This window comes from Geospiza fortis, unplaced genomic scaffold, assembly GCF_000277835.1.
Source record: "Geospiza fortis unplaced genomic scaffold, GeoFor_1.0 scaffold167, whole genome shotgun sequence".
NCBI classification, from domain to species: Eukaryota; Metazoa; Chordata; class Aves; order Passeriformes; family Thraupidae; genus Geospiza; species Geospiza fortis.
Window position 1 is genome coordinate 1,838,509 of NW_005054355.1, and position 26,922 is coordinate 1,865,430.

Sequence of the window (26,922 nt, forward strand, 5' to 3'; positions counted from 1 at the left end):
GGAAGAGCTCCACAGCAACAAAGTAATCCATTAAAATAACTGCTATACTAAAAATTAAACCTGTTTATTTTTTATTCTTGTTTAAAAGTCAAAAGCCAGAATATATAATGAAAACACAGACCAGATCATGGCAAGATGAGGACTGATGGAGGTTTTTTCCTTCACTATGAAATAATTACCAAATAACACCATTCAATACAAGAGAGAAAACTTCGGATTACTTGTTACATAATTAGCACAGCTTTTTGATACATAATTCTGTGACAGTTCTCTTTAATAAAGCTGTTTCTTTTTCAGTGTTATTATTTGGTAAAAACTAAAAATCAAAATAAAAATAATTTGTAATACCTGAGGTAAGAATTCTCTCGCCAGAGCTAATGCTCTTCTGTATGCAGCATCCCCTGCTTCATTCTGTTCTACCACATGGCTAATCAATCCTATCGATTTTGCTTCCTCACCATCTACAATGCGTGCAGAGAAGATTAGTTCTTTTGCCAATGACACTCCAATTGTGCGAGGTAATCTTTGTGTCCCACCTAGAGTTTGTAAAAAGACAAAATGCAACTATTAGTTTCCCATGCATCTATACCACAAATGTAGATGCCTTGCTCATCTTAAGTATTTTCATTTTAAATTCCATAAACAATTACATAGACATACAGAAATTCAACTAGTACAAAGGCAATGTTAAGTACCTTCTTCAGTTTTTCAGACTACATCTAAATTGAAATCAATTGCCCTGTTTCTTAGAAAGACATGTAAATAACTGAAAATAGGTACTATTACTAGAGATTCTGTTCTATTACAGACAAGTTACCTTACTTGTATCAGCCAAAAGCTGAAGAAAAACTACTTGACAGTAATTAACATATCCAAACCCTTCTGTTTCTTTTGACCACTACTTATTTTTATGATATAAATCACCACTTTCAAAGAACTATACTTAAAAAGAAAATATACCTTAATAAGTCCATTCTAGAATTTGCACCTTAGGGACAATATTTACATGTAAACTAAACTAAAAGCATTACTAGACAAGGTCTCTAAGAAGCTGTGGTTTTCCCTCATCTTACTCTCGCACAATTGTTACAAACTTGAAGTGTGATTACAAAAACTAGGGAAGAACAATGACAGGTGCAGATCAGCGGAGAAAAGCATCCAACTTTATAAGAGTTAGCATTTCTTAGCACATTTAAAACTTCTTTGACTTCGCAGCACTTTCAGAAGGTCAATAAGCAGTAACTACATTAACCAGAAATGAAGATTGCTTAGCTGGACTAACAGTTAACTTTTAAGAACTAACAAACAGTGAGAATGTGGGAATAACCATTATCAAAATGGAAGTTGTAGATTCAAATCACTGAAGCAGATGTTTATGAATTAAGACAGCAGAAATAGCCTTTATCCAGGAAAAGGATTTTGAAAACCACAAGGTCTACCATTTTGACATGGATCTGAAACAAATACTCAATTTACACAAAGAATCTGTAAGCAAAAATTTCTTTCCAAAACCTTATTTCTGCAAGATCACGCTAATATATTTAAATGTAAATATATGTATATATGCAAGAGGAATATTTATAGGAGTTGTTCAAAGCTGGGCAGTATAACGCTGTGCAAATGTGTGTTCAACTAACAAAATATTTTAATTTCTACTACATAATGTGGACTAAGGCACCAGTATTTTTTTCAAGCCATTCAGTTCTCAGTGATGTTTCCTGAAAATACTTTCAATACATTATGAGATAAATAAACTGACTGGAAACAAACTAAATTTTTTGTGATTTAATAATTCAGCTTTCACCTACTATTTTTCTGAACCACAGGCTTCAGTAATATTGTATTTTTTTCCATAAAATCAGATCTGCCTTTGAACATCTTATAAAACACAAAATTGCAGATAGTTTGGAGGATTTCTGCCTTTCTGGAATAGTAGAAGATGATGGTCTATAACAAAAATTGAGTTACATTTTCCAGTCAAAAACTGGAGGAATGAAAAAAATTATTATAACTATTAAAATAAAATTTGTAGAACAAAAGCATTAGTGAATACAAATAATGTGATATTCTCTATGATCCTGCAGCACTTGAGAGGATTTTAGCAAGTCAGTCCTAATGGTCAAGGGGCAACAGATATTCAATAAATTCTGCTAATTCTGCAATTTCTAAAGCTAAGCCAGGGATAGTGCTAGGGGTAAAATTTTGCTACCAGCACAATTTAGGGACATCTTTCAGAAAGGGGCAAGGGATGCATATACATGAACGTAATCCCACACTCGATCCCAAAAAACACTACAAACCCTGAAGCATAAGCCTTCCCTTCAGCCTTGGATTGCCTCACTGGTGACATTCATGGAGAATGACTAAAGCTGTATCTATCAAATTTATACCAGACCTACATGCCAGAAAAATGTGATCTGTGTTTTCAAGAAACTCACTGCTTCTGATACTGAGCTGTTCCACCACCACCATCCCCACCAAACATTTATAGGGTTTTTTATTTAAACATTGAATGTCTTTAAATTTCTCACCCAAATAAGCTGTCAACAACTAATCAACATCTATTCTTATACACATTTTAAGCACACATTGGAACATAGCAAATGTCTACCTTATTCTCCTTAAGAATATTTTAGTCACAAATTATTCCTTTCATGGCAGCCATGGAATCTAGAAAAGCATCCAGTTTGGCTTTTGATTAAAGAAAATTATTTGTCCAAATCATAAGACCTGAAACCATATGAGGCTGTATTTACTGACTCTGCATCTTCTGCTTCTTTCTTGCACGTATTCCTAGTATTTTTCTTTACTTAATTATCTGCCCCTTCCTTTACTGTTTTATCTCTTCTATTACTGCTTTACCAGGAAATGCTGAAAACAAAGTTTCATTGAGCAACAATATTTCATAACTTTGAACAAAAAAAAAAACTGTTCTTGCCAGTGTCTTACACAATAACGATTGAAGAGGAAAAAAATAAAAAAAAAAGTAGACTATAGTTGTTTGGCTGCCTCCAACACTGAAAAGACATTTAGCAGAGGAGCATACTCTTTGATTAGTATTTACAGAACAGGAACCAACAGTTCACTGCATCAATCATATATATTCAGTAGTAGGGGTAACAAACTTGCACAAAAGCTGTAAGACCAAATTAATCAAATGCAAACAACACACTATAACACATCCACCACACTGAAGCTGCATCCATTTATGAAGAAAAGATGGAGCATGCCACAGATAGATGTTCTGTTTTGGTAATACACAAAGAACACATAGTGTCTGCCAACTATAATCAGAGCTAAAGGAAGTAACACCCAGTCTTCAAAGACGTTACTTAACCAAGGCATTTCATCTAAATGTAGTGCAGAATTTGATGGGAGAATAGTTGTTTCATCTTCACAAATTTAATGATATGTTATTTCAAGGACTAGTGATCTGGTATTACTCACTGTGCTGATAAAAGTATTTAACATACAGTTGCAATGTAAATGTGTTCTTACCTGAAATGGTATACAGTCAATGTTGTAATAATTGCAACTAGCATTTTTAGACACATTATTTCATATTTAAAATTTGTTTACTGTGAAAAGACACAGCAAACAAAAGACTGCTAATTTCTGGTACAAAAACTATTAAAAATATTTTTTAAAATTTAACAAAAAGTTGATTTTGTATGAATATTTATTTACTGTGAGTAGTTCATCATTTACAAAATATTTACACAACTGGTTTGAATTAAGGGAATTACGTGATAAATGCCCAAGAGTATATCCAACAAGATGAAGCAACCAGCTTACTGGAAATAGATTCATCATTCTGGCAGAGAATATCTACAGTCAGTAGTTTCTCATAGCTGACGGCGCTGTCAAAACATATTAGAAAAAAATGTGTTCTGACAAAAAAAAATTCCAAAATTTAATTCAGTAATAATCCTGTTTACTAAATCAAGTAAAAACCAGTCTTCCTATCCTATCCTATCCTATCCTATCCTATCCTATCCTATCCTATCCTATCCTATCCTATCCTAATCTTTTGTTTGATTCACAGCAGATGAATTAAACTGACAGGTTTCTAGCTTTCTTCTTTTAAAGAGCGCACATCTTATATTTTATTAATAATCAGTGGTAATAATCAGTGGTGAAACGAAAACCAATCATCCACAAACCTTCTAATTAGAAGTAAAATGTATCCTTGTGATTTTTTTTGCAGAAAACTCTAAGTAGATGTTTTACTCTTCCATTGAAGCTCATAAAAAATATGGAAAGCAGAAAACTACTATTTATAATAGTTAATCCTCAGCAATGTAAATCCACAAAAAAACCCTAAAATGGATGAAGTTATTATTTTAGTATAACACTTTTCAGTCATGTTATGTCCTGTTTTAAAAGTCTGTAAGAAAAAAATATGTAACAAACATAGCTTCCACTTTTAAAGTACCTGCCATCTGTTGCTAAGTTAAAAAATTTTCAAAATACAAAACATGCTATAGGTCTAAACACTGTACCTAGATAACATTTAACACCAATTTCCCAACAGACTATTTCCAAGATTAGGTCTTGATCCTGAGAAGTTGCATACATTTTAGTTAATTTAAATCCAGGTATAAATCTTTATGGGCTCAGGCATTCCTAATTTTGTCTCAGAAGAAAACGTCAAGAACCCTTCTCCAGCACAAACCAGAGAACCAACTAACAACCAAAACCAGCTTAGACTGGGAAAGACACCCATAAAGATGCAAAAAGATGACAGGGTGAAAACGTGAGGGAGAAGAAAAGAAACAAAACACTATTACTCTAAGAGGAAGAAAGGTGCTGAGATGACAAAGAGCAGGCGATAGGTAAGGCCACTCTTATACACAGCCGCACAAGTTATTTGGAAAAAGACTGGAGATCTGCGGAAAGACTGAGACAGTGGCCTGAGGCTGACTCAGAGGTTGCTCCAGGGTCTGAAGAAAGAAGTTTTTTAGCAAAATTTCATAGTAGGTTGCCCAAAGGGCTCACACAAGTCTGGCTTGTCAGTCAAGTCAAAGAAAGCTCCACAGGCATGCCAGACACAATCTCCCTAGCTGAGGTCCAAGAGGCAGGACAACTTGAAGTACATGCCAGCCTGGCTGTGGCAAACTCCATCTCCAAAACAGCCCACTTAATTGCAAATCAGTCCTTAACTTTCACAATCCATTCTATTCATCCGCATTTGTGGATTGGTTTATTTAAAAACTGATCTGAAAAATACCTACACCAAACCGCCATGTGTGGGTGGCTTGAAAATGACAGCTTAAATCAGAAGAATGCAGTACTTGGCTTGAAGATGTATGAATGGTTAAGATGCATGAAAGGAAGTGTAAATACACTTCAAGAATTCACTAGCAGTTAAATAATTACAGCTTTTGTACTGAAAGATGAAATGGTCATGTAAATTAGAAAAACTAATTTATTTTCGAAATAAGTAATTGTCTTGTAGATTGAGAAAACAGAAGATGGCTTCCTAGCAGATGGCTGTGTACGTGAAATGGATGGAACCAAAGAAATGCATCTGGAACCCAAAGTTTATAAAATGGACTCCACTTCAAAAGAGATTCTGCACCTGGCGTAAGGAGCTCACTTCACATTTCACTCACAAACATGGTATAAACAATTCCACTGTCAGACAAAACACTGTTTGAGAAGCACAGATCTGTTATTCCCCATAGACACCCAGGACTTGCGACTCCAGGCAAAGCTAATGCACATGCTGACAATATTATTTGTTTTTAAACTAAAATTATTTGAGGGGGCAAAAACCCAAAGCAAACCAGAAATGCCAAAGACTGTTCATCTACTTATTAACTTCTACTTAAGCGCACACAAGTGCAACAAGCATGAGCACACAGAGATACTCAGTAAGACCATGTGCCCTCCTGTTACTCCATATAGGAGCTTGGTATTTTATTTAATGATGCAATCAGTCACCTTAAACAAAATTCAGAAGTAGATACACATTAAAACATAAGTCTTCTTGCTGCAGATAGATATTAACGGCCCACAAGAAAGCATTTTCCAGTTTCAAAATTACACCCACAGATTTATGAAGTCATTACTCAGCTGTAACAACAGGTAGGAGGTTTAGATCAGCGCTGCACTGTATGATCATACTTCACAAATCATGTGGGATTCCTGTGTAATATTAAGTAAGAACTTCTATTTAACTTGAATTTTAAACAAATAATTTTACTAGTCTATATTCTTATACTTTTCAAATGACAGCTAAACTTCAGTTAATATGAAAATCAAGACAAGAAAGAAACAGACATGAGAAAAACTTTTATCACTACCTACGGCAAGTGGAAGAGAAAAATTAATTACCCTGGTAGTATCCTATTTTACTTATATTTTTAAGGAGATCACAGTCTGAAATTGGGTCAATTACTATAGTTTTCAATGGATGGAACTGAAATGAATAAACAATAAGGAAAGCAAAAAACAGACTAATAAATCTGAAGTCTTCACTGCTTAAAAGCAAGTGATTTGAATGTTTTCCTCACTTGAGTGCTCTTCTCACAGAAATCTACCATTTTATTCTTCCACATAGCAAAGAAATCTCCTAAACCCCCCAACCAATTCCTATTCCTTAACACTATTCTTTCTCCCATCCTGACTACTATCAAATTAATCTGCTTTCAACTCTTCCAGAGTAATGGGTTTTTAAGAATTGATGTCTGAAATTATTCATTCCTGAAATTCTGTGACTTGAGCAGCACTAAAGAAAGGAAAATTTCTAGTTAATACGATGGAAGCTCAGGGAAAACAGCAAAGTCAATACAACAGCAAGAGGACACAATCTCACCTGGTTCAGCTACCAAATCCCAAGAAGGCAGAGCACTCTCTCTACTGATAAATATATGCCAAATTAAGTTGTACATGCAAAACACATTTTTCATCTTAAGTAAAACGTACTCCCAGCAGAAGATGCATACACTACAGCTACACTGCAGCTTACCTAGTACTTAGGCTATAACATAATATCTACAACAATTTGGGGGTGGCTTTGAAAACATAGATTCTACAAAAAAACTGGTCAAATCTTTCAATACTGGCATGCATTAATATAGTAATATGCAATGCAAAAAGGAAACTGTTCCATAAATTGGAACATGAAATACATTAGTATCAACATTTCAGTTTAAAGCCAGTTCCTGTGCAACAGTGGACCTACTCCAATAAGCAAAACTGGTATTTTAACACTTTATTGTTTGGGACTCAAACATTTTTCCTTAACTTCAGCTCTTCCATCACCTTCTTCATATTTTTTAGTTCTTGAAAAAAAAAACAGAAATCAATATGTGAGAGGAAATCAACAAAGAGACTAAATAAGCAATTATTCCCAGTAGTCATCTGACAGATGGTTACAACACTACAGGAATAAAATACATCAAGAAAATACCTTTTATGTTCCTCTTGCCTGCTGCTGTGACATAGCAATACAGGACAGAAGTCACTGTTTTTAGCATGCAATGCAACATATATTGTATGCAATGGCAAGTCTTTCCCCCAGGGATGAAGAAACTAGTGCTAATTATATTCTTTTGTCACCTAATCAAGCACACATGACATGCATTTAATGGACCTTTACAGTTTTAAGGATCAAGAACTTAGACGCTAATTTTGTTTTCCTTACATCCTACAACCAAATTCCAGAAAGAAAGACATTAGGGGCTATACAGGCATGAGGTAATGAAGAAACAAACCCGTATCAACAGCAAGAGCTAAAATAGCTGCCTGCATCTGTGGGCCCCTTCACTGCACTAATTAAAAAACCTACAAATATATTTTAATTAACATAAGTCATTAAGAATAGTTTGTATAAAAACCACAAGCTTCAACAAGATAGGGAACACCACTCATTTCTGACTAGCTGGCTTCATCCTGCTCTTCAGGCAGGACTATTCTGAAGTGAGCAGAGCCCACCACTGAACACTCTGTGCTTCTACTTGTGGCTACAGCCCAGCTGCTGGCTCCTAGTTTCTATCAGGGCACTCCTACACGCAGATCCTTTGACCCTTCTCTGGCAGCAACCCTTCTGGCTTGACTAAAGATTCAGTGCTTGAGCTCTCCCAAATTCTCAGCAGGTTAGAAACATTTTACTGGAGCCTGGAGACATCAAAAGTTCTCTTACTACCTAACTACTTCAGAGAACACATGGCATTTGAGCAAGAAACTAAAATTAAAAAAAAATCTTTAAATAAAGGAAACTTTTCTTTGGAAATCTGAAGAGAATAATGGAATCTTTAAGAAAAAAAAGGTTAAATGACAAGCCTTGTAAGAGTCCATTAGCCTGCACAGCCAGAAATTTGGTGAGCAAGCATGAACCTACATCACCTTCTTGGCCTCAGTCTCTTTTTTTTTTTCTCAGATAAAATGGTTTTTTTAAAAAGACTGACTACTTTTGTTTCATTTTAAGCCTGTGATGTGTATCACCCTAGTTACTGCCAGCCTTCTTCCCTATCCAGATTCAGCTGTAACATTTATTCTTCTTGGAAGTAGACCACTGAAACTCAGAAATTGAAAGCATTTATCACACCTCCATTTTTAATCCTAGTCAAACAGTGTTGTATCTTACCATGCACATGTAATTGAAGGTCACACAGAGAGCTGTAGGTGTTCTGGGGAGCTATCTGGTGAAATACCAAAAGTAAGATAAGCTTGCAACGTGTTAGCATGGCCCTTATGCCTTTTTATGTTAAAAAACATAAACACATAAACATGATTTTGAGACAGTCTAGTTTGTTCTCTCAGTCTCTCTCATCTATTTCCTTGTCATACATCTTTATTTCTTTAGGTGTTTTTAAGATTCTAAACCAACATTTTTGGTAAAGAAAAAAAACCAGTAAAAAAATTCTGAAACAAAACAAACATTAATAGTTTTACAATTTGTTTTCAGTTGATAATTAAGTGCAGGTATTAAACTGAACCCTCTGAATGTTAATAGTCCTACCTACACCTGGAAAAAACTTATTAAAGTGAATTTATCCCTCCCTTCTAACCTGTTGCTTGTACTTAAGCCACGTACTAATTTGTACCAGTGAGACTTGTGTGAAAGGAAACCCTGGTTGTTTGAACAGACAAAAATAAAATATAACTAATAAAAATGAGACCATTAATGCGACAGTGATCTTACATGGTAGTCACACTGAATGTGTGGAGTATCTTTGAACAGAAGCAATTTTAATTGTTTTGCATGGATAATTCCCCAGTCCTAGTAATAAGTACAACCTTATTGGTTCATAACAGAACAGAGGGCTAGGTGCAGCAGCTGTGAGCTCAGGCTGCTAGGTTTGAATCCCACAGTCTCACCCTCCTTTGAATAAACACAGTCATGATCCCCTACAATACTCTGGCTTGGGTCCCTAAATATGAGAGCAATGGTGTTTTCTTGCAAACATGCTGAATAGGAAAAAAACATTCCTCCTCAAAAATGAAGAAATGTTTTCTGCAAATATAAACTATATACAGCTGATGTTCAAGGCACACAGAAAGGAAGGCAGGGTATGGGGAGAAAGACATTTTTAAAGTAAAAAACACTGGGAAATTGAGGGTAGGGAGTAACTGAAATTGTAGGGAGTTAGAACAGATTACTTTAATTGGAAGAAAAATTTTCAGTGACCCTGTACAGAGTGTCTAAATGTCTTCTTTTTGTGCAAGATCATCACTCTACTTCCTAGAAACTGAGCAAATAAGGACTTCCTTTAGCTTGGTTATTTTCTAGAAATGTCCAGAAAAAAATTCTTAGGATCATCCAAATTTCCTCTGGCCAATAAATATATTTCATCATTCTGCACAGTCAAGGAAGCCAAGAAGCTATGAGGATCACATAAGGCCCAAGATAAGAGGAGATTTTCAATCTATCCATAATAAACTACAGAACTCCTTCTATCAGGAATTCTTCATATTAGCATATTGAACTAAAAAGTCAAAATTAAACTAACTTTCTTCATCCTTTTTATTTAGATAAATCAAGTTTCAATGTAGTTATTTGTATTTCTTGATGCTCAGATGCAAAATAATGTCAAAATATGCACCATTCCTAAAACTATGTCAAGTACATTGCACTCTGTTCCAGTTCTCTTTACAGTTTCACAAAACTGCCAGAGCAAGAATTAACTTAGAAGTACTCAAGAGAAAACTTAGATTAACTCAGTCATCTGATTAACACTGTCTCCCAGATCTAAATTTCTTACTAAAATATAAATAATATTGAGGTATTAGCATAAAGTTACAAAGGATTAACAGCTTTTGTTTTCATGATGAAAAATGGAGGTAAAAAAGGAAGACAGGAATCTACTATTTCTGGAATTCAGAGATTTGCAATAGTTGGCTCAAACAAATCTCCAGAGCCAGAAAGGTTCTGTGAAATAATTAAGGAAACAGTACACCATAAATCATTTTGTTCAGCTTGTTTTGTGGTGAACTAACTTGTGCAGCTGTTCTTCTGAGGCAGACTACACAATTGCCATTTCATTTGTTGAATTTTCTGTAGGCTGAAGAAAAAGGCCAGACATAAGAGTGAATTCATTAGGAGTTTGGAAACTATTTTTCTTTCTCATATAATTCAGTCATAAATGAATATGAAATGGAAATAATTAGATTCTGTACGCTTATTCAGTAATGACAGATCTCCAAATAAGTAAACTACTCAACTAAAACAGAGCTACACAATTCATACTGATATAAAAGATATATTTTTAATTTCCTTCAGATTTAACATTGACCATAAGTAAACCAAATTTAGTACTCTGTCTTATGTTGGCCTGACACACTGATGTGACTTCACAGTTGTCAATCCCATGGCAGCTGAAAATGGGGCCAAAACAAACTACCAAGCTGTGCTCCAATATCAGAGATGTCAGATGTTTCACATATCTTTACATTTCCTAGCTTAGAGATCAAGAGATGGCTTAGTTGTGTTTTCCAAGTACCCTTCAGTGTTCTATAATGCCATGATGGCAACTATAGAATATAATTCAAATATTTTTGAACAATTGCATTTTATCTGTTACAGGATAAATGACCCATAACTGTATTTTGTATGAGTATCCTACTGTACCTCTGAAACAAGTAAGTTTGATTATCTTTTAAGGTTAATCAGGTGGTTTTGGTTTTGTTTATCCTTTTCAGTAGAAACAAAAGATCATAACTTTTGATCTTCTGTTCCTCAAAACCCTTAAGTACTTTATAATGTAGCAAAACCAAAAGTTTAGGCTAATATTTTCTATCTTCTATGCCTCAAAACTCTTTAGTAGTAATGGTTCTTAAACACAGAAGATGTCCACTTGTAATATTCATAAATGAATAGTTGGGAGGGTTGCTATTTCTAGGTATTAATTGACACAAAAAAGTGCTAAAACTTGTATGCACTGACAAAAGCTTTTTTCCTCCCCGTTTCCTCCCCCTCAGGAACATCTCCCTACATGCAAAGACATGGATTTCTTTTGCTTGAAGGCTAAATTTTCAAATTCAAACCAACTGCTCTAGAAGTATAAAATAGGTTTAATATTTTCAGTTTGCTCTAACACATTATATACATATCTGTGAACAAGGGAAGTGAGACACATCAGAATCTGTTTTGCAGCCTCTGTGATCATGACTAATTCAAGTCCGGTAATCACTGTGAAAAGGCTAAATTGGCTTTTCTAAAAGCAGAGGGGTGGAATCTAATAGGATATGTTACAGCAGATGTGGAAGTTTCAGGCTTACAAATCTGATTACACCTGTTACAATTTACAAACTATCCAGGAGAATATCTCAGTGTATCACAAATGGACTAATGTGAGTTTATTTAGAAAAAGTAGAGATTAGTATTTTTGTTGCCCACTTAAAATTGTGTCTAAAAAGCCAGGACAATTAGGGGATGAAGGAAGCTGTTTGCTGGATTTTCACCTTGTTAATATGAGACAAGAAGTATAAACAGCTTTGTTAACAAAACAAAGCTGTTTATACTTCTTCACTACACAGAAGTTTTGGAAAAAGCAAAATACATATCATCACCACAACACAGTTTCTTCATAGATACTACTGAAATCTATTTCCATAACATTCCTGTAGGATGAGGAATTACCACCTTCATGTACTTTTTATATGGAGAAATGAATAATTGTTTTCCCAGGCCTAGGCTAAAAAATGTAAAGGAAAGAGGGAATTATGTTAATTTTACATAAGCAGAAAACAAAATATACAAAATATTGAGTATTAGATAATCAAAGGAGAAAGATCTAATTTATAAAGGAGGGGGTCAGTGAAAAAATGTATCATATTTCATAATGCTTATGCACAAAGGAAATAAGTCAAAAGGCACTATAGTGACAGCTAACTTGTTACAGTTTCACTGACTATCATTAGAAAACGTGAATTTACCAGTTAGTGGAGTATTCAGACATACTTTTCTTTGAGCAGAACACAGGTGGGTTTTCTGTAAAAGCAGCTCTGCTTCCTATCAGTTAATGTGTGTAACTCATTTAAGTTCACCAGACTCTTCACTCTGAGGAAGCTTAGCCAAGATGACGGTCCAGTCCCACACTGAAGTATTGGCAAGATTATAGCTCTGCAGTGGACTGACCAAGATAAATATGTTAGGTTCAAGAAGAAAGAAGTACTAGGCTACCTGGACAGCAGTACACCAAGCTCTGGCCAAAGTGAATGCCCAAGGCCATTAGTCAAAGGAGAAACTTGGCAAAGAAGCCTGGCAGCTCTTCAAGGTTCTCCCAGTGGAGGGTCCAGGATTAATGGCTCCTACATCAGCAGCTCCAAGGCCCCATTTAAGATAATTCTCAGGCTTTAGATGTGGCATGGAAAATCTATGTATGAGGTAGAAAGGTTGCATAAACAGCTAGCCAAAAGTCTAGCAAAAGTCTAGAAACCTGCAGACTTCATAGAATTAATTTCTTACCTTTTTATTTCATTTGCGTCTTACTAATTCCTGTCTTAGCTTAATATGTCAAAAATTTTCCTACTTCATTCTGTCATACCAGCTATCATTCTTAGGCTATTCAGCTGTCTTTATCATTCACCACCAAAAAAAAAAGTTTCAGTGCATTATACACAGCTTTGTTTCCCTCCTGGAATTACTGTCAATTTTGTCTCACCAATCTGATTTAATTATGAGATTAGGTTTCCCGTGTAAGTTTAGCAGGTTAAGGTTGAAGGTTAATACCTTTCCTGAGTTATGCCGATTTGTAAGAAATGGGCTGAGGCAGCATTTTACACCCTACTGCTCAAACTCTGGAAGTGAATACGAAACCTGTATATGGGGATCAGGTAACAGTAAGAGAGTCTGCAAAAGAGTAGATTTTAATTATCTCTGGCAGGAGGAGAAACAGCTAAATGTTACTTGGTTCAATTTTCTAGTACCCCCCGCAGGTTAATACAAAGGAGTAGCATTTGGCTTCAAAGTGAATGGCATATACATCCTGCCTAATTAAAATGAAAATAAGACCAAAGGTCTTTTATGTTGTTATTAATATTTAATAAAATATTTCTAGGCTTCTGTGTGAAGAGAATACCAAAGGGAGTTCTGACTGTATTTCACCCATCTCCTCAATTTCAAGAAATGATAGTATCTTTTGCACAATACCATAGTACCTACTATTATTGCTGGGATTATACTTAATAGTCTTCCTTGTTTTCAGTTTCCTTGCATACATATCAAGTTATCCAGACTACTCACACTCCTCTGGTCAAAGAGATAACATTGACAGTTCATTTAATTTAGCTACTTCAAGTGCAAACTAATCTTCCTAAGATAAATTCAGGTTTCAAAAATAAATATGGAATTTTATGAGCTCTCTGAAACAAGGTGCTATATTTTTTCATTTCTTATTGCACTGTCTAACAATCTTGAGCTTTGTACTGTTGTGCAGTTTTCATTTCACACTCGTATTAATTTCCTTTGTATGAAACAATAGGGTAAGTAGATTATTACAGATGTCATTTTTCTTAAGTGCTAAAAAAGTTAAAATCCATTTAAAAGTTAACAGTTAATATAAAGAACCTTAGCAATATGATGCATTTATATTTCTATTTCAGGCAGTGCTTGTAACATCATCTTTATTATTATAAGATAAAATTTCCCAATACAAATTGTTATTTTTATTTGGGCATAGTCTCTCAAGTTTTTTAAAAGTTCTTCCCTTTATAAGTATTATAAAGAGTCCAGCAATCAGTTCATATTGCTAGACTAGTCACACGTTTTCCTAATTCAGCCAAAAAAGTTCAGCTGTATCTAAGAATGAAGCTCATAGGAAAATGTGACTTGCTCAAAAAAGAGAGTAAAAAAAGGAAAGGGAAGGAAAAGAAAATGGAAGGGGAGGGAAGAGGAAGAAAAATAAAGCCTTGTTTTGAGTCACTCTAACATTTTGACATTGGAGTACAGAGTTAAATTTGGCCTGATTTTGGTAGCAGTGTCATTTGCAAGTGGCACAATATATTTGGGGAACTTTCAGTCTTCAAAAATTTCTCATTATGAACTGCACCAGTATATATGCCCATGAAATGAAAGAATATACAGAATAAAGAATGAAGAGCTGGCTTAAAATTTTACAAGCTATATTGTACAGTTCTGTGCAAAATTGCATCTAAGTAGCTAATTTTTAGGTGCTTCATTTTTCAGTCTTTGCCAAAATGCATTTTACATATGTCTGTATAATCTTCAAGGCATTGTCCCTGTTTCTGTTTTTTCAGAATCTGTATGAGGAACCATATAAAGCAGACTTTTTGAGGAACCACATAAGGCATATTATCTTCAGCTGCAAGGTCCTGGATTTCCCTGCTGCTAAAAGAGAACAGTAAAATTTTCCTACAGCAATATTGAATGCCATGTAGAGTACAGTACATACTGGAGTTGGGACTGCTGATGACAGAAGAGTAATATAACCTGCAGGATGACTGTATGGGAGATTCAAAAATATCCAACTGATTTATATTGAACTAAGGAAACTCAAAATGAATTAAACAAAGCAAGTTAAGTACATTCTAACTGAGAATCATTTGTGTCCACTCCACACAGCTTAAGTAATACTTAAAACAAATAAATTTTGAAGTGACTCCTCTATTCCAGCAGTGTCTTCAAAAAACACTAGCTCCATTCCCAGCTCCATAAGGGACTGTGTTTTAGCAGGCACAATCATCTCCTGTATGTTCCCATTCAAATGTTTTTGATGTACCATCTGTCCATCTGGACACACTGTGCCCTGCCCTTTTTCTCATTTCCCTGCTGAGTTATCAGCCCCAATCCCCTCTTCAGTGTTGCAGCTGTTTAACTCCCTAAGTTTTTCTCTCCCTCAGCTACTAGTTCCTTAAAACCTTATCCTTCAAGTTCCAGGATCACCTACCTATTTCTTCCTCCTCCTAAAAAAGCTAATGTAACTCCTCCCAAAACCCCATTTCTTCTCCAATTTTGCTTCCTGTTGAAGTACAGTTTCCTTCTAAAAAGGTCCTGAGCTGTGTATTCCTTCCATACAGTCCCTATGAGCTGCGAATTTCCATCCCTTGGGGTGCTCTGCATCCATCCATACACTGTAATATGGTGTGCATTGCAAAAGGGTAACCAAGAGCACACGCAAACACCTACGATTTCTGCCCTGGCACCTAACTTCAGCCTCTCAGTACAAGGAGAATAATGCTCAGGCCTGGACAGAAACAAATAAATGTCATTGGGAAGCAGCAGACAAATAAATAGTACATGAAGACTCAATTGCTTTGCTTCAGTCTTCAGTGGCAGCCTCTCTTCCAACAGCTCTGAAGTGGTCACACCACAAGACAAGGATGGGGGACCATAGTTCCTCCACTGTAAGAGATTGGTTCATTACCACCTAAGGAACCTGAACTTACATATAAGTCTGTGGGACCTTATGAAATGCTTTACAAAGTCCTGAGGCAATTGGCTAATGAGACCCTGAGATGAGTTCAGTTAGTCAGAGCGTGGTGCTAGTAACACCAAGATTATGGGTTCAATCCTCATATGGGCCATTTCACTTAAAAGTTGGTCTTGATTATCTTAGTGGGTCCTTCCAACTCAGAATATTCTGTAATTCTCTAATTATGTAGTTGCCAAACCACTCACCATGATATTTGAAGAGTCACGTCATTCAGGTGAACTCCTGGGTGGGTGAGAAAAGGGGAAACAGTGTACCTATCTGGGAACTAGTGACCCAACAGCCTCACTTCTACTTCTGGGAAAGTCATGGAATGGATCCTTCTAAAAGCTCTGAAGTACATGTGGGACAGGGAGTTGATTCAAGGGAGCCAGTACAGCTTCATCAAAGGCAAGTCCTGCCTGACCAACCATCAAAGGCAAGTCCTGCCTGACCAACCCAGTGACCTTGAATGATGGAATTACTCCATCAGTGGACAAAGAAAGCTATCTTTTATCTGGACTTCTGTAAAGAATTTGACACATTCCCCTTTAACATCGTTCTAGCTAAACTGAAGAGATAGATTTGATGGGTGGACTGTTTGGTGGATGAGGAATTTGTTGGACAGTCACATCCTGAGGACACTGGTTAACAGTTCAATGTCTAGATGGACATTGGTGACAAGTGATCTCCCTCAGGGGGTCTGTACCGGGACCAGTGCTGTTTATCATCTTCAGCAATGACACAGACATCATGATCAAGTGCACCCTCAGCAAATATGCAGATGACACCAAGCTGAGTGGTGCTGTTGACACACCTGAAGGATGGGATGGGGACCTAGACAAGCTCAAGAACTGGGCTCGTGTGAATCTCATGAGGTTTAACAAGACCAAGTGCAAGGTGCTGTACCTGGGCTATGGAGACCCCCAGTACCAGCACAGGCTGGGGGATGGACAGATGGAGAGCAGCCCTGCCCAGAAGGACTGGGGGGTGCTGGTGGGGGAGAGGCTGGATGTGACCCAGCCATGGGCACTCCAGCCCAGAGAGCCAAACGTGTCCTGGGCTGCATCCAAAGCAGCGTGGACAGCAGAGGAGGGAGGGGATTCTGCCCCTCTGCTCTGCTCTGGTGAGAGCCCACCTGGAACCCTGCATCCAGCTCTGGGGTCCCAGCACAGGAAGGACATGGAACTGTTAGAGTGAGTCCAGAGGAGAGACACAGGAATGATCCAAGGGTTGGAGTATCCCTCTTATGAGAAAAGGCTGAGAGAGTTGGGGTTGGAAGGCTCCAGGGGGATTTTACCGTGGCCTTTAAATACTTCAGGGGAGCTTATCAGAAAGAGAGATTTAGTAGGACCCATTGCAGTGGAACAAGATTTAATGGCTTTAAACAAAAAGAGAGTAGATTTATACTAGATATAAGGAAGAATCATTTTTTTTACAGAGAGGGTGGTGAGGTACTGGAACAGGTTGCCCATGGAAGCTGTCAATACCCTACCACCGAAAGTGTCCAAAGCCCGGCTGGATGAAGCTTTGAGGTCCCTGTTTTAGTGGAAGGTGTCCTTGCAACCTTTCCAAGGAATCTCATGTCCTCTTCTGAATATCTTAAAGCTTTCAGAGAGAGGTAAGATCCACTAAGGCTATTCTTTGTGGGTTTTTTTCCATATAGAGTAGTTCTCTATCACATATCCAGTGCTGTTTCTTGCAATCTGACTTCTTTAGAGATGAAACTGAACTATACAGCAATTTATCTTCATCACACACGGCACTACAACCAGAATCAGTCACAGACATTATTCTGTCAAGCAACTCATATATATATTTAATTCATCATACCCTTTTAATAGTTTCAGATAGAAGAAGTTAAAACAGAGCGAATAATAACTATCTTTAATTTATTTAATTTAAATAGGCTAGTCAACTTGTAGTGTACTTCTCAAAATCAATTTTGAAACACCAATGCCGTTGAAACATTCAAAAACCGACTTTGTTTTCTAACTGCATGTGTCTTTCTTTCCAAATCTAGAAAATCACAGCTGCAACAAATATATAATATATACACATTCTGTATATACACATATTTGAGTCACTTTGAGATAGCATTACCAATTAGGTTTGTACAGAGCTCCTTCTGGCTTTCTGAAACTCTTTGTGCCAAGAAGAAATTATAATTTGTATTGACATTCATAAACAAACAATGGCTTGTATTTAAAGCAAATTAGTGAACACTACACAGAGAAATGTAACATCATGTCTGCACTTGTTAAGAGCGATTACCCTTTGCATTTGCAGAGCACATCAGTGTTTGACATGAGATGTTGGAGATGCATAGATCTTTAGCTCCAGGAAATCAGTTGGTACCTTATATTCAAAACAATCACTTGCCTTAGCAATTTGTTGAATTGAAGCTTTACAATTTTTCACCCTCAAAAGCACCACAGTGAAAGTGATGAACTGCTTCAAAATATGAACCTTTTAGACCACAAAAATTCTCAGATGAAAAATGAGGAAATTCCAACTCGAAAACTAAAAATATGGCATGAAATCCTGAATATAATGAGCAATTCCTTTTCCCTCCTGAGCAGTCCCTCAGACAGTTTCCTCAAAAACCTTACTTAAGAAAGGTTTGCTATTCACCACATAGAGATTTGTATCCACCAAAGTGTTTCACTTTCATTTCTGAAGCTGAGATATTGCAATATTCTCCAAAGTTTTGCTCTCTCAGTCAGGACAAAAATAACACATGCTAACGTCATACTTAAATATATATCATGTCCCTAGTACAGTCTTGACATATATTTATGTAAAATACCCATGTACCTACTGGTATGATAACCTTTCATGCTTGCATTCTGTATGTGTCACAGAATTTGTCAGCACTGGGGGCTTTCCAGTTATTTTCTTATTAAAGTGAATGGAAACGGAAACTTAAAAGGGCAAGCTCAACATAACTGTGGGCATAGTGATGCATAGGTTAACAGGAGATACTAAATATCTTCCAGAACAAGCTATACAAACTGCATTTTCCTACTCAGTACAATCTGCAGCAACACAGTTTGATGATAAAATGTCATCCATCTGCATGCTTCTCTAAATGCTCCAATACCCTCTTGGATGTCAAACACCTTCTCTTCAAACTTTTAGCTTCTGTTGACACTTCATTAGGGAACATTTTGAAAATCCCCTTGATGTTAAATAGATGCATTTTGAAACATAGAGTCTCTGGAAGGCTTTTAGCAATTCTCTCTTGGTTTTGGATATGAAGTTTATTTTCCTTCTTTTAACTCTAGTTTTTGTACACTCAAATAACACAAAAGCCCTCAAATGGCAACTCAAGGAGCACTCTAGAACCCTCCTAGTCTCCTAGCAATTCATATATTGATGACTGGGCTGAACTAAGGACTTTAAGGCCTCCAAAATCCATTCCTCTGCAAAGCCTTGGCATATGATTTTTAAGCCAGACATCGAATTCATTCAAACTCCCTGCTGCAGAGCTAAGAAATTTTACAGACTCTACTATGAATTTAAAAACCACGTAGACTTCAGAAGGAAAAGATCTTAGTCAAGCAGGTAGGACACCTAAACATATAACAGTGTGTATAAGCTCTGACCAGAAAAAAAGAAAGAGAAAAAATTTTAAAAAGAACCAGCATCTTTGATGGTCTGCTACATTTCAATTCAATTCTGATTAGGATTTCATTATTTTTACTCACATCAGCCTTGCATGTCATTGCTCATCTCAGAGGTCAGTGAAGTTGTACAGGAGCGCTTCCCTAGCAGCACAGTGTAGGTCATGATGCTCAAGCTACACAACCGAGACCCTGTTTGCCCTGATGTTCAGGTCAGAAATTGTCAGAATCCAGAACTCAGAGTTGTGCTAAGATGTCTAAAATTTTGATGCACCTGGTCCAGTACTAGTTTTCAATTCTTTGATAAATCTGCTGCATTTTTTTTCCAATGCCACAGATAATTTCTGAAATTCTAATTTTAGTTTTGACACATCACAATCATTTATGATTTTTAACAGATACAGTGCACATATTCATCTACTGCCGACATAAAGGTAGTTCCTATAGAAAATCAACAACTGAAAGGATATTTTAGATAGCTGTATATTATTTGCATTTTCTGTCTGTCCAAGATTTTTCTTCTGGTCATTACTATCCTAGCTGTAGTGTATTTTATATGTCTGAATATAACTTCCAAAACTATTCCTATAACTCACAGATGAAACTGAAATGAAAAAGGATACACTTTTCAAAAGTGACAGGACTAAAAGTATACAAACACCAACTGGAATTCCATGGCAGCAGATGTCAGTATTTTAACATTTACTTCTAATTCAGAAGTCCCTGACCAGGTGACTGAACAGTAATATTTTCATCATCAGTTTCTTTCTTATTTCATCTCTAAAATTAACTTTCCAAAAAGAGATTTTTATGGTACTTAAAAAAAACCTAGTAGATGAAGCTTTTGACTTACATACAAGTAATTACATCTTAGGATCAACTAGAAGCTGAAGAATGAAACAACATACTGAAATTCTTCCTTTGCTCTTGTTACATGCCAAGTGCAATTTTCAACAATAGTTACACTCTGACTGTATTTTGTTCCTCTTTCACTTAAAGATCATCAGGAAGGGATTTTGATAATTAGGCTAACACACCTGTGCTTTAAGTAGATTACATAAGGAACAAGTAATTTAAAACCTTTGAAATATAATATATCTGCTTCTTAATTAAAAAAATATTCTTTTTCAATTTTGGCTGATTATGAGGGTAGGTTAACCATTAAAACACTAATTATTTGAACTGCGAATACAGTACAAAAGTTGTTTCACTTATTCCTACAGACTTCCTTACATGTAGCACCATTCAAAAAGTTACTAAAACCATCATATTCTGAACCACAAGTGAGTCATCATAAACATTCCATCCCGGAGGATCAAAGCTGAAATTTTACTTTGTTCAACATGAAGTCACCAGAGTTTAAAACTCATTTTAATTCGCCACATAAAGCTTGAAGCTGTCACTGAACATCCTGCATGTCTGTAAACTATTAAATCAAACCATTTGAAAAATATGATCTGTGCCTTCTAAACTGCTTTACACCAACAGTGCAATTTGCCTTTCCAGACAAGTCATCATCTCATAAGACAATATTAGAAAATGTTCTTTTTAGGAAGGGCATGATTAAACGGCTTCAGATGCAGTTAAACTCCTAGTTTAAAAACCAGTAGAGTTGCCCAATTTAAGACATTGACAAAAAAAGCTCTGTACTTCTTCATACATCATACAAAATGTAAATACACAATTATTGTACATGATAAGTGCTGCAAACACAATAACATTACAAGAAAATTATGATGAGCCCATTAAACTGGTTAGTGAGCCTGAACTCTGTTAAACACATATCCATTACATCTACAGATTACAGTAATTAAGCGTTCTGCATTTTATTGCTATAACTCTTCATGAACAGTACAAAATTTTATAAATTTCTTTCAATGAAATAAAATTAAATATACATTTGCTAATAAAGCCACTATAATAAATATACTAAAAGCTATCTTTCCAATTCTCTGAATTGCTGTTAAAAATAAATTTACTCATCACAGAATGACTGACTGATTCTTTTAACAAAAAGCTACCAAGCTGGTATTCAGGGTTACTTATTTTTTAAAGGAATGAAGGAATATCTCAAATACTGAAAAAAAAAAAAGAGACAGAAAAGTGCTTAAATACACACTTGAAACACCTGAATGCCACTCCTAAGGTTTGAACAAGGAGGCTTACCTTACAATTGCCTTTGTCCATTTTATGAGCAGACTAAACAGAAACAACCACTCTAAAAATCAGATTTTACTCTTCTATGTAAATTCATAATTATTATATGGTTTTGGACTGCACCCTAGCTCTCATATTTCAGAACATCCAGCATCACATTCCCACATGAGTTAGCAGGAGCTGCAATCCATTTAGGGAACACAGTCAATTACTCATGACAAGAGACTTCAGGTTACTGAACTATTTGTTCAAAGATAAGTATTTCTCCAACTGAATGTAATGAAATTTCAGCAGCAGTCATCAAGTAGAAAAACTGGCCATGCAAAAGGAGTCATGATAAATTCCCTCTGCAAATATAAATGCAGCAAATACAACAACTCAAAGGAAAATGAGGAAAACCTCCAGAATGTCAGAAAGTGTATATGAAGTGACAGTGGGAACAGTGCACTTAAGAACAATACAAAAACACCAACCATGAGCACAAGTGGAAGTAAGTGTCGGAGCTAGAGGGAAACAAGAAGATCCTCTCTAAGCATGTTAGCACCTTAAAAAATTTAACTAAGTGTGTGTCTGGTGAATAAGATATGAGACCCAGCAAAAAATGACAGGGAAAAAGTATAAAAAGATCACAGAAAGGCTTCAATATTATTCAGTGCTTTCTTTGCCTTGTTTTTTATTGATCTGCTCCCTGGCCCATCAGAGTTCCTCCTGAGCATCACAGTCTGTGGGACTGAAGTACTGCACACAGTAGCAGATGACTTGATCATGTGCAGATGCAGAATTGGGCATTTCCAAGTCTCCAGGGACAAGATGGAATGCATCCAAAGGTGGTAAGGAAGTTGACTAATGTCACTGTGATATGAATCTCTTCTTCCAAAGATCACAGCAGTCAAGCAAAGTATCCTGGAAGTCATTTGTTTCTCACCGGAGAGGAAGTGTCTAACCAACCTGACAGTGAGATGGTTGACTCAAAAGATGAGGGGAGAGCAAAGACTGTCATTTACCACAAATTTAGGGAGTTTTTGGCAATCTATCACAGTGTTCTTGTTGTTATCCTCAGCCACCTAAATGATAGTTATAGAAAAAACAGAGACCATCTCATCTCAGAGATAAACAGCAAAAGACTCAGATGGAAAAAGCACAAATTGCAACAAATTAAATTCTAATAAAATAGAAGGAAAAAGGTCTTCACAAGGAGGGGGATTAAACCATTAGACCACTGGTTGGACAGAGAGGCTGAGAAATTGCCTATCTTTATGATTTACCAAATGGCAACAAAAGGCTCTGACTAACCTGATTTAACTTCAGGGAACTGATATAACAGGCAACTGAAGCATATGTCCTCAAAAGTACCTGCCCAACCAAAGTTACTCTATCATTCTAGAATACACAAGAGAAATCCATCTCACATGGCATCAACCTTAGTCAACCTGACAGGTCCAGCTGTTCCAATAAAAGAGTTTCCTGCTTCTCTAAACGCCCATGAGGTTGCTTCTACAACTGATCCCTGGACTCAGAATCAGATTCTCCAAGTCTGACATAGTCAAAATTAGCCTGGACATCTTAAATTGTAGCTCTTTGGTAGACTTTTTTTTTCTTACTGTCATAAAGAAGAATTTGAACAGGCTGTTCTACAAGTAGATCTAAATAGGTGACGACTTCTGGCAGAAGGGCAAGACACGCAGCTGAGGGTATGACAGCAAGCAGTAATCTCTTGACACAGCTGCTTGTAATATGCTGACACCCTTCCAAGTAACTATTCAAATTGTTTAACCAACCACATAAGGAAAAAGTGCATCATGACTAGGTCGCCAGTCCTAGCGTTCAACAAAGCAACTGTTCTTTGTCAGGTAACACAGAGACTCAAATAAGCTAGTGTGAGTGAGGTGAGGAGCAAGGACTAAAAGCAGAAAATCAAAAAAATGCATGAGTTTTGTCAGCACTTTCCTTACTGTTCAGAGAATCCACAGTTGCAGATACTGGCTATGATGTAATGGTCATTTTGAAAAAAGTAGTACTTAGATCATTCAATCACTTAACTATCAGGTCACTGTTACATTAGAATCTAGAGATCCCTCTGTGCAAAATCAGCTCAGTGGTCCAAGTTCTGAACAAAGCTTGTAACAAAGCAGGGGCTTAAGGGGAAGAAAGATCAGACAAATTCATAGAAGCAAAATCCCACAAGAGTTATTAAATATATATAAAACTCATCCAGCTCAGAAAACCCTGAATCAAAAAACCAGAGACTGGGAAAATAATAAAGTGAAGTTTCATTTCTAGACACTTGCCCTGTGGGAGACAAGACACAAGACTAGTCAGACCTTTGGGGTATGCAATACAAGCTCTTTGGTTCTAAGGTCCCACTTGCTCAAATAAGCCCCATCCATAAATGGAGAATCACATGTGGAAAACTATAACCTCTATTCATCCTTGCACTTGAAAGTTTACATCTGAGCTTACAGACTTCAACTAGTTCTTAAACTTCTCTGACGACTAGTCAACTGTTGAGGAATGTTAGACTGTGTGTACATCAGGAGACAAAATAATTAACTCAAAACCATTTAGTCTACTGCAGTTTCTTTAGCAATGCATTTTAAATTCTGTTTGATTTTAAATTTTATTCTTTTTGTGATATAAAGAAAACAAGACAATTGTACAAAATTTTAAATCTGTGTCAGAAACAGAAGTTCTAATAACATCTTCATCTGTGCCCTAAGGGACTCATTAAGGGATCAGACAGAAAAAGGAGGCCATGAAATGGTTTGCAGAATCACCTCAACCAATGGAGATTCATAGCTCAAGCTGTATTTACTCAATCAAATGTACTCTAATTTCCTTCAGTAGTTTCCTGTAAGTCCTTTGTCAGTTCAAAACCTTTTTTCCCTACTTCCACTGACCTTCATTTGCAGCATGAAAAACTATTCTTCAGGTCAAAAAGGTTTGTCATAAAGATTGCAAGCAATGTATTGAGAGAGTATTGAAAACAGTTTATTTTTTCTCCACCTAGAATATCTTGGGAGTGTCAGAGGCATTCTTTCCTGGTCCTTGAAAGATACAATGGGTTTAGATTACAGTATATACAATTATCTTTAACACCTTTGCTGATCAGTGTAGGAGGACGAAACTTCAGCAAATTCTTCATTCTCCAAATGTCGAAGACAGTCTGTCTCTGCTCTGTTTTTGGTCCCAACATTCCTCTCTTTGCACTTCTTGCTGACTCTACACTGCTTCTATTCAGTAAAAATATCAGCGTAAGGCTCTTAGGTTTTTGTTTTATCTATCCATGAAGTCTCACTCTGTACTGTGAGTTTTAATGTGTTCTTTGAACTACAGGAGTAATTCCAGCCTCCACCATTCACTTCTTGTGTTGTGAAACAAGCACCATTGTGCCTTCTTCCTTCACACACCTTATGCTGGAGAGTAGTCTTGTGAACTATCCTCTTCAACCTGGGCCTTAAATTTTCTTTACTCTGATGTCTAAAGAAAACTGAAGAGACTCAAAACATTAACTATCACGCATATTACAGTCTCATGGTTTCCTTATATTTTGAAACAATATATTGTACTTTTTCTACATTTATAAATAAATATAAATATTTTCTATCAGGAGCAACCTCCTTCCTCCACTTTGCAGCTTGCCTTAAAAGGCTTCTCATCATTAAGCAGGGTATTATTGTGCTACAGTAGTAAAAATTAATGATACCAAGTAATTCTAAAAGTATTCTTTGATATTACAGATTTTAGAAAATATTCAAAATTATTTAGTCCTATTCTTAGTGTGTTGGATTTACATTTATCAGAAGAAAATCTATCTTTTTTTAATATAAAAACAATTGGAAAGTTCATTTAAATCCCTCATCTAAATACCACAGAGATAAAGTAGGACATAAAAATGATTTGGGTTTGGGTAGGATTAATTTTTAAAAAAATCATATCAAAAATCATAATAAAAAATCATGTTAAATCATATTGAAGTGTTGTAATAAACTTAAAAGTAAATGGCAAATTAACAGACTGCTGCCATTACATCATTGCAGAACAATTGTTCAGGTACAAATACATAATATTTTTCCAACATGTAACACAACAGCCTAATTCTACTGCACTGGCTTCATGGTATGAATAATATAATATCCAAACACTGATTCATATGACTATAAAACAAGAGTCTGCTGTGGATCACATTTCAATGAGCTTTTATTCCACTGAGACAAAGTGATTCATATAATAGACATTTTCTAAACTTCTGAGAAACTATGCCACATTAACTCTTCCATAAAAGAAGGATTAAAGTATGATACAAAGCCTTAACTGTGCAGAAGACTTGATATACGGACGTTTGCTAGGGTCAAAGAAGTGCTCTAACACAAAAGATATTTAGTAAAATCTAAACACTTCATCACTTCTCGTTCTGCCAGTCATAATTTTTTTTTTTGAATGTGAACATAAATAGAAACTGGGACTGTAGTAATAACAGCTATTTGGGTTACACAGTTACATTGGCTATGTTTCACTGATGGCTGCATCACTGACAAAGTTTCACTTTTCACAAGTTTTACAGAAGTTTTTCGGCTCCATTTCAATATACAAGGTTCCATCTATAAGGTCTACTCAAATATGAGAAAAAATTTCTGTTGTTAATGAGATTACTATAAATCCCTTTGAGCTTCTTCCTTGATGGTCTTCAAAAATTCATGGTTTATCTTTCAAATGTGATAACAGTAATAAGGTAACTGCTGTTACCTGTTGAGACAAGGCAATTGTTCTCCTCTTTATAAAACCAAACACTGAATAAAATGTCTCAATCCTGAAGCTAGTGCAAAAATGTAACATCACTGGCTTAGAATGATCAGTAATAAATGTGATCAGTGATTACATTTATTACAGCTCAAATGAAAACAAACAAGCTACATGTCATAGTAATGGAAATACCACTACTAACATCCTGCATGCAATGAAAGCAAATACTTCTACTATGATTAGTAGTCTAAAATGTAGAAAAAAAGAAAAAAAACCAATGTTTAATGAACACCAGAATCACTTTTGCACCTATTTTAGGTTTGAAATTTTCACTGGTAAACTTTTAAACAAATACAAATATCACATAGCACTAGTCAAAACCAGACACTTTTCTAATATTTTTGAATGTTTAATTATCAAGAATTTAACAAAGCCTTTGTTAATACTTCTTCAATGTCAGCAGAAGTTGATCCTTCTCACTACAAGCCTCTGCTGCATAAATCTATTTTCTTTCCTAGCAC

The 26,922-nt window shown here is 35.9% G+C and overlaps 1 protein-coding gene across 2 annotated transcripts in view; it reads right to left on the reverse strand.

The window, feature by feature from the left end:
* The window catches only part of AUH (AU RNA binding methylglutaconyl-CoA hydratase), a 103,412-nt gene that overhangs the window by 5,515 nt on the left and 70,975 nt on the right, over positions 1–26,922 (reverse strand). For both annotated transcript variants that reach the window (XM_031059055.1, XM_031059056.1), the window contains one exon: positions 349–536. In XM_031059055.1, coding sequence (XP_030914915.1) covers positions 349–536 — 188 coding nt within the window. The remainder of the gene's footprint in view (positions 1–348; positions 537–26,922) is intronic.